Raw genomic sequence first — 9816 nt, forward strand, 5'->3', positions numbered from 1 at the left:
AAAATTTTTATCATTACTATAGTTGATGTTTGGTTCGTTCGTTCTTTCAAAATAAGACATAAGAAATTTTCATTAATTAAATGTATTACTATAAATATATTAATAAATTTAGTATAACTAATTAATAATTTCTATCAATAAACATGTATAATTATTAGTACAATTGATAATATCAATTATATTACATATACTAATATACATTATATAATACATATTAGTAGTAATATATAATATATTTTTATTATATACACATATATATTATAGTTATATGCACATATAATATAAATTTATAAATATATTTAAAAATAATATAAATATATCATTTTATAATATTAATAAATTTATAATATATATTATATAAATATAAATATATTTAATTAAATAATTATTATATGTATTTATATAATACATTATATATGTGTATATAATATTTAAAAATAAAAATAAAAATATATTTATTATTATAGATATATATTATATAATTATACTAATATTATAACAAAATATATAATTATAATATATGTATTATATATATAATTATATATATTTATATAATTATATATTAATTTTTAACTGGTGTCAGGACGGGCCCTATTTCTAAATGAAAATTAGACTTGAATTTTGTTCAAAACCCTCCAGGTTACTAGAGAATTGGGGAACTCCAAAATTTTATATATGATTGCAAAATTTCAATTCCAATAGTAGTAATCCAAATAATAATTATGAGATTTATTCCAATTCTCTATTATGAAATCTTTTACCAAATGCCAAATTAGTCTTGCAAACACAGTGGTTCAATTTTTACCCCATATTTAATACTTAAATTCGTGTGACGATGGGACAAATTTTGACTCACTAGACTCGCGCAAGTGTTTGTCCATGGATCATTGGCCCAAACGACTCCCTAAGTTCCTGTATATCATTTTGATGAGCACAATTTCTTTATTGTCTCTCCTGGTTATAACTCGCAGCTGATCTCTCTCTCTCTCTCTCTCTCTGACAATTAAAATAGTAAGTGATGGTGATGTTGCTCAGCCCCGGAGTCACTTTCACATCCCTCCGTGAACACAAAATCAGAAATTTCAGACATGCGTCAGGCAGTAGGGATTCTAAAAGCAGAGTGATACTTAGTTTGACAAGAATGGATTTATCAAAATTTTCTTTTCAATCTTTCACTACTTGGGTAACCTTGAATCTCTTGTCCCTGCAGATGGATTCCCTAAAAGATCAATGCCCAGATGCTGCCTTGACGTTTCATTGGTAAGCATGTATAGAGTTAGTTTATATACTCTCAAGGGAAGTTCTAAAAGTTAGTTGTCTGGTATTTTAATTTCAGAAAGCAGAAGGGTCAATGGCAGGAGTTAAGGAAATGTTCGGGAGAAAGATTAATTTGTCAGTGTCTGCATATGACACAGCTTGGGTGGCAATGGTGCCTTCTAGGGATACCCCAAACGTGCCCTGTTTCCCTGAATGTTTGGATTGGATCGTGGAAAATCAGCACCAAGATGGTTCATGGGGTTTGCTTCCTGGGCATCCATTACTGGTAAAAGACAAACTTTCTTGCACAATTGCATGCGTGATTGCTCTCAGAAAGTGGAGAGTTGGAAAGCAATCGGTACAAAGAGGTAACACATCTTCTATTCTTTCAATAAATCACATATTTATTGAGCATGAACCTCTTTACTTTATGGAAGCCATTTTCAAAGGGACCTAAGTTTTGAACCCAACTATGTGCAATGGGTCGTATTGTAGATATAATAGGGACTAGGGAGAGATTTTTTCAACCTTGATGCACTAATAATTTTTTTTTATCAGTCCAACAACTTATATACTATTAGTATCGGAGTGTATTTAACCTTTCCTAGACAAACTCAATTTTTGTAGTTACTTTATTAGCAATCACCTAAAATTTTACTCATACTATGTGTTGACAATGTTCACTAACTATGTGTTGCAAATTGTTCCACTAGATTACCTTACTTGATACTAAAGCCCTGTTTGGCACTTGAGTTTTTTGCCAAGTTTGTCTGCTACAAGTTTTTTTAAAACTTTAGTTACAGTAATTTTAAAAAACTTTTTAAAGTTTTTAAACTATATACTTCAAAATTTTTAAAAACTTCTACAGTAAATTACAGTTCAAAAAACTCACTTGCTAAACGGGTCTAAGTTACATTGAACTTGGAATTGTTTTCATTTGTCCAGAAATGTTTATCGCATTTCAAGATTTCAACTTTAACCATGTACATCCCCCTCTAGTTTAAGCGTTATTTGGGGTTCGGCCTATTTTGTGGGCAAAGGACGGTATCCTCTAGGCCTTACAACTGCTTCCAGCGAAACATCTTTATCCCACATTTTCTAAACTCCTTTGCAGGCCTCAACTTTATTGGGTCACACGGTTGGGCTGCAACAGATACGGATCAGCTGTGTCCAATTGGATTTGGTATTCTGTTTCCTGCCATGATCAAGGAAGCAATAGAACTAGGCTTGGATGTGCCCCTAGATCCAGTTTTGGTAGATGATATTATAAACCAAACTTCAGTCATTGAGAGGTGAGTTTATGGCATGCTTCTCCAAAAATTTTGGTGTACCATATGATTATGATCCACGTAGCATTGCTGTTTCACTTTTTTTTTCTTTTTCCAATAGAGACTATAATCTTACGCAGAATAGTAGTATTGCTTTAACTCTTACCTTTTGAGTATCAAAACTTATTTTTCTTGTTGGGTCTGTCTAATGAATAGGCAATATTCATTGGGCACTCGTTAGGACGTATTTAAGGTGTTAGATTTTTGGAAAAATAAAATTAATTAAGGAAAATATATAAATATAAGAGAGAATAGTTATTGTTAGTGTGTACATATACATGATAGGTTGAATGGAATTTATATATTTTAACGAGTGTCCGACAGATACTCATTAGAAATACACTTTCTAGAATATTACAAGTTCTTTTGTGGCCGAACTTCTATTTTATCTAGGGCAAATTATTTACAATCCCTTGTAATTTTACATAATGCTTGATGACTCTCCTAAGGTTTCAAGATAGCCACATAAACCCCCTATAGTTTTATGTAAAGTGGAAAATGAATGGAATGCACAATCAGTTAGGGTGTTTATATCAAACACACACTAAAAATGCGTATGATAAAATCTTAATTTCCATGTAACCCCTTGTGGTTTGTCTAAATATCCAATTTACTCTCCTATGATTTTTGCATTTATTCACATAATCTCCCTATGCTTTTATACAAAGTAGTTAAGTCGTTGATTGATTTAGCATTTAAGTAAGAGCACTATTAGTATTTTAATTAACGATGCTATTTTTCGTCAAATTTCCACTTTATATAAAACTATAAGGGAGGTGAAGTGGACATTTTGAAATATCGGGGGTCATATGACAATAGATGAAACCACAAGGGGTTTATATATAATTTACCCTTTTATCTATGATTTATTGTCATATTTTATATTTATTGGATTGCGTTATGCACAAAAGTTTCACATTAATATTTTTTTTTAAAACTTTTTTTAGCTGCATTTCTAAAAGTGAATCATTTCAAAATCTTTTTTCTACCATGTTAACCTTTCCTTTATCAGTTTCTCTTTTCACTCTAAGGTTTCATTCTTTTATGGACACGCAAATTCCCTCCCTTAAGTTTAAATTCGGAGAGGGCAGAGGCCCTTAACTTTTTTTAATGCTTCAAGAAACTTGTTGGACGAATTTCTGAATATGACTTAGGCCACTGAAACTTTCATGTGTCACCTCTCGCACCTAGCTTCTATAAGCAATTAGTTTTTTGCAATTCAACTTCAAAACTATGAATATTGTGGAAGTTTTGAATCTTGTAATAGGACTCAAGTTTGGTAAGATGATGAGAATTTTTGTTTTACTGAAGCTACTTTAAGTTTGTTTAGATTGGAGAGGATTGATGCTCAGGAGTTTATTGAAATTCGTAAATTATGCTTTATGACAATGTTAAGATTGAGATGATTATCAAACTGTAGCAATAGATTTCACAGCTGCAGGCTATCAAACAGGCATACACATTTTATAAAGATGAAATATCAGAAGTATCCGAATTTGAGTTTAGCTACTTGGTTGGGCCATCTCATACATATCCAACATGATGACATTTAAAGAAAGGAAAAATAAGTTTTTTGGTAGTAACCTTGGTGATATTACAGCCTGGTAACTTCCATTCATTTGGTAAAGGATTTGTGGCAAGAAGATAATTGGTGTGTATAAAACTTAAAGCATGCTTCCTTATAATACAGCCTAGGTTTTCTTCAATGGAATACCAAAACTTACCAGACAATATGGGTACGATAAAGGCGGATGCATCATTCGCTTTTGCTGTTGAATGACAGTGAACACTGAACATGATTCCTTTTTAGCTTCTAATTTTTTATTGTTCTTAAACTGAGGTTGCTGAGAAGGACACCAATAAAGATCTGTCAAATCCCAAGTAAGTACATCTTGGTGGAACTATTTGCCAAAAACCTGTTGCATACTTGGGAACCTTGTGCTGATTTTACGAAAACCTGTGGCTACATGGATGGCTAATTGTTTTAAGGCAAGACAACACGTCCTGTTTCAAGTGTTTCCTGCTATTGTAAGTTCAGAAGTGTGGAAAAGAAAAAGGCTCCATTTGATAGATAAAAATGCTTCTTTTCAGTGATACAGCAGATTTAAATGTGCAAGTAATAAAATCTGTTTAACTACTGATTTTGTTGATAGAGAATATATTAGTCCACTTGCTTTTGTGGATCAAATAGCTTATAATATAGACCATTTGCAAAAGCTCTGCAGATTAAATGCAGTGAAATAGTGCATAGTTATTACAAAATCTAAAGCAGATCATCCTAATGGAGATCCAAAGTGATACTTTCAGGAGGTGGAGATTCTAGAGAACATTTTGAGCGAGTAGATTCTGATTTGGATGGTTTCGATGTATAGCAATTTACCAAAAGATTTGTTAGCCGAGACTCAACCATCATTATTTGACCTGCAACTGTTTAGGTGGGGCTATTGCATTTCTTTGGTTGAGTTGGTTCTCTACTGCCTTGGGGGAGACAGTTTAAAATTTTGTAGAGAGAGGCTTCATGCTGATATGCTGTCAAAACGTGAAGAATATGGGAAGGAAGAAGTCACATGGTCATATCTAGTAAATAGCTATGCCTTAGCTGTAGCTTGAGGGTTTGCGAGATTTGATTGGATTAATTTTTTTCAGTTGAGAAATTTAGTAGAAGTGGAATTTAATCTTTGCCAGTGAGCAAGTATGATACATCAAACAAAGTTTTGATCATGCTGCCGTAGAATCCTGTTCAACTTGAAAGTAAATGAAAGATTGCTATTTGCCACCTGAATAGGAAAATCTTGAGAGTCAAGAGCATAATCTGTAACTCTTGCACAAGTTTGCAAATTAAACTACCCCTGCCTTTTAATTTCACATTTTATGGATCATAGGTGGCTTTCTTTTGGCATCGGCTATCTATCAAATAACATGACAAGGGAACACTATATATGCAATCACTTGTGATTTGAATTCTTATATTCTTGATGAAACCTCTGCCAACAGTTTTATTGGTAAAGAGGCAATTCTGGCAACTGTTGCTGAAGGGGTTGGAGAATCATGTTTCTGGGAAGCGGTTAAGAACCAGAAAAGGAGTAATGGGTCGTTGGTCAATTCACCATCCACTACTGCTGCTGCTTTGCTTTACCATCATGATGAACAATCCTACGAGTACTTGTGCTCAGTCTTGAAAGAATATAGTAGTGGAGGTACGCTCAAGCCTCAATACATTTGATGAACCTTTGGATGTATACTTCACCTGATAATCTACTATTCTCAATATTTCACCTCTTCCAAAGCTAACAACTTCCTCCTGTTGTGGCAACAGTTCCTGTAGCACATCCCACAGAACTTTATGCTCGTCTCTGCATGGTTGATGCACTTCAACGTTTAGGAGTACAGAGATATTTCAGGCATGAGATGGAAAGTGTTTTAAAAGATGCAGACAGGTGAATTCCAAATAAAATCCTGTACATAAATTTCTGTCTACCAATTTGTAATACTGACCTTCTTCAGTTGAAATGCTGTTGCAATCACAAATAGGCATTGGCAGCTGAAGTCTGAAGAGATATTTTTGGACATCACCTGCTGTGCTTTGGGATTTCGACTTCTGCGGACACATGGTTACGAAGTTTCATCAGGTGCGCCCTATATAAAAGTCCAACATATTTACTACATATACTAATTAGTTTCGATCTACTGCAGATGAGTTAGCAAGACTTGTTGATCAACATAAATTCTCTCAGGCATCAGGCGTGCAATTTATGAGTTTAGGTTCCATTCTTGAGCTTCATAGGGCCTCCTGCCTGATGATGCATGAGAGTGAAGTTGCTCTTGAACAAATACACACCTGGACAACCTCTTATCTGACGCAACAATTGTCCAATGAGGGTATTCTTGATGAAACATTAAGTAAGGAGGTAATCCCTTTTCACCTTATATTGCGTTATTGTAGAATTTGTCAGAAGAGATTACAGGTTCTGTGGTCATTTTTTAACTATAATTTTCTGCTTGTCCTGATACCCTAGACTTACAGATAACCCTTGTGGTATCTTTGTTCTGACAAAGTTTCATCTTATATTCTAACAGTTACAATGTAATTTAGCACCCCCAACATCCCTATGAATTTAGCAGAGCTTTTACACCATGAATGTGTTGGTAATGAAACAATTAATTTTTGTTGAGATGTCTAGGTGGAGTATGCACTCAAGAATGAAAATGGCACGCTAGACCGCATACAAAGTAGGCAAAGCATACATCTCTACAGAGAAGATAAATTTGACATTCTCAAAACATCTTATAGGTATAATCCCAATATTTCCTGCTCAGATGCTTATTGTGATGTTGGTGTTTTTAGTTTAAACAACCAATTATGTGTTCCTCGAACTTCTGCACTACCAGGTACCCAAACTTATATAGTAAAGATTTGCTTACCTTCTCATTATATGATTTCAACTACTGTCAAGCCCACCACAAAGCAGAACTTCGACAACTTGAGAGGTAAAGCTCAATTGAAGCTTTGTTTTTAAGAAATTTCAATTGAAGTAGATATACTAACAGCATATTTATTCAGATGGTACAAGGGAAACAGACTAGATCAATTGAAGGATACCAGACAAGTTCTACATACTGCTTATTTCCTGATCACAGCTGATGTTTTCAATCCAGAACTCACCGAAGCTCGAGCTGCATATGCTGAAAACATCATATTAGGAACTATTGTGGATGATTTATTTGATAATTTTGCTCCCAGAGAGGAATTACTCAATATCATCGACTTGGTGAAGAAGTATATTTTGCCTAAAATCATTTGTTTCTTAATTAGTTATGTACAGATTCAACTCTTAACATTCGTGAAAACTCACAGGTGGGATGAACCCTCAGCTGGTGATTACTACTCCAACCGAGTGGAAATCTTTTACTCGGCACTTTATAAGACATTAAATGAAATTGGAGCAAAAGTTGTGATGCAGCAAGGTCGATGCATCAAGAATCATCTAGTTAGTGCGGTAAGCCAGGTCATCAGTTTTTGTTTTTGAATTTGGTCTAAACTTTCAAACCTAAATTAATGTTGAAAAGCAGTGGCTAAAAATGCTGGAGGGTATGATGAGTGAGCTAGATTGGTGGGAAGATGGGGTAACACCCACAATAGATGAATATTTAGCAGCTGCATGTGAAACTATCAATGCCAGGGTCTGTATTCTTCCAACAATATTTCTGCTTGGGATAAAGTTGCCAGATGACATAATAGACGGTAAAGAATACAGTAGTCTACTCCAGCATGTCACTATTGTCGCTAGACTTCTTAATGATCTTCAAACCTACAAGGTAAAAGTTCTTGCCCTTTCTTTAAACTTGGGACTTTTGATACTATGAATGCACATTTTGCTTTCTGTATAAAGCTGAATTTTGACATCTGTTCAGCAATTTGGGAATGTAGTAGCAAAATCGAACGAACCAACTGGCCATAACTCCGTACAGACATTTAGAACTGTGCATGAATCTGCAGCTTACGGTTCCAGAGAGTTCTATTGTGATTAGAGATGAAAGTACAAATGTGTTGGAGTCAGCAACCTGAGGTTGCCTAAAGGGCTGAAATAACAAAACAAGCCACATACATTTATATTGTCAAGAAATAGTCTTCAAATTTCACTCAGTTCATCAACATTGATGACTCTGTTATATTCACTATTTGGTCATTTAGGATTAAGTTCATCTGTCTTCACGATAAACAAAACTAGTTACATCCGTTTATATTGTCAAGAAATGGTCTTCAAGTTTCACTCTCATTTCATCAACATTGATGATTGTGTTGTATTCACCATAAAAGTAGAGGTTATGGTTCTGTAGCTATCTTGAAACATCTTGCAAAGTTCACTACTAGTTCTATAGCGCTCATGATTCTCTACTACTAGTATTTTTTAATTACAATGTTGATTATTTTGTTTTCTGCTTTTGGTGAACAGAAGGAACTTATAGAAAGCAAGCCAAACTGCATCCAACAGCTTCTAGTTAAAGGTAATGGGGTCATTAGCGAGGAAGAGGCTATAACGAAGATGAAGGAAATGATAGAGACTAGTCGAAGAAAGCTGCTACAGATGGTTCTTCAAACCAAGGGAAGCTCAATTCCTAGAGTATGCAAGGATGTCTTTTGGACAACAAGCAAGATTGCTCATTTTCTATACTCTTTTAGGGATGAGTTCAGCTCCCCCAAGGAAATGATTAATCATATAAATCAAGTAATTTACGAGCCTCTTATTCTTCCCCGGAACATTGGCTAAACGAGAAAATGGGTAGTGAAAAGCCTTTTACAAAATATTTAAGGGAATATGTTTTCTGTTGTCAAACCAGTACTAGACTGCATAAAACTTCCGTTGTGTAATCAGAGAATAGTCACAAGATGCAAGACTTGATACTCAGGAATAAAATCAGTAAGCCTTTGATTTGTTGGATCTTTAATTCAATGTTGGACTTATATGTGAATAATTATGCATTGCAAATGCAAATAAAGTTAAGTTTAATTAAAGTGATTAATTATAGTTTGAGCTATAATGTATTTAATAGTATGTGGGCATTTAATGTGTAAAGATTTATGAGTTATTTTTATTTCTATTTCTATGATGGGTTGAAATAAGAATTCAAAAAATAACATGAAAGTTATTAATAAATAGAGTTATGATTTTCGGGTCACACATATTCTTATTACAATATTTTTCAGTACCACAAAATAGGTATTTCTTAATATCCCATTGAGGAACTAAAGTGCTCTCTCAAGTGATTAGCGAATACGTGTTAATCTGAAAAATCAACCCAAAATTTTTAAAAATTCAAATACCAGTTAGTTAATATGAATCCAGATATGCTTCTGTAATTTTGTTGTTAATTTATTTTTCGATTCTTTGAGGATGTCGAGTTTGGGGAAGAGATACAGTTAGAAACCTTGTTTTTGAAGAAAAATATGTTAATATTCCTATAGGTGTCATTGATCTTGTTAAAAATTCTATTCCTGATCTTGATTATGACACAATAAATCAAGATAATATCGAAAAATAAACTGTTATAGAAGAACAAATTCTACTTCCTCAAGAGTCAGTGCCACTAAGAAGATTCATTATAGAAAGAAGAAGTGCAGTACCAGATAATTACATTATTTTTCTTCAAAAATATGAGGATGACACTAGATTGATGGAAGATGATCCAATCAACTTCCGTCAAACCATGAAAAGTTTAAATTGTCAAAAGT

At 33.7% G+C, this 9816-nt stretch overlaps 1 protein-coding gene across 2 annotated transcripts; it reads left to right on the forward strand.

Annotated features, from left to right (window-relative positions):
* Window positions 1-884: 884 nt before the first annotated feature.
* On the forward strand, window positions 885-9032 carry LOC113705546 (cis-abienol synthase, chloroplastic). Of its 2 annotated transcripts, none has more exons than XM_027227438.2 (14): window positions 885-1100; window positions 1211-1260; window positions 1337-1625; window positions 2372-2549; window positions 5580-5782; window positions 5902-6022; window positions 6117-6214; window positions 6279-6493; window positions 6767-6876; window positions 6975-7073; window positions 7147-7362; window positions 7441-7582; window positions 7656-7901; window positions 8540-9032. In XM_027227438.2, the coding sequence occupies exons 1-14, from the start codon at window positions 1019-1021 to the stop codon at window positions 8852-8854; spliced, it is 2364 nt and encodes a 787-aa protein (XP_027083239.1). In that variant the 5' UTR covers window positions 885-1018; the 3' UTR covers window positions 8855-9032. The 2 variants fall into 2 exon arrangements, with proteins under 2 accessions (XP_027083239.1, XP_071919842.1); XM_072063741.1 differs by having other exon boundaries at window positions 908-1011.
* Window positions 9033-9816: the final 784 nt, after the last annotated feature.

The sequence above is a fragment of the Coffea arabica genome, chromosome 8c (assembly GCF_036785885.1).
Source record: "Coffea arabica cultivar ET-39 chromosome 8c, Coffea Arabica ET-39 HiFi, whole genome shotgun sequence".
Classification (NCBI taxonomy): domain Eukaryota; kingdom Viridiplantae; phylum Streptophyta; class Magnoliopsida; order Gentianales; family Rubiaceae; genus Coffea; species Coffea arabica.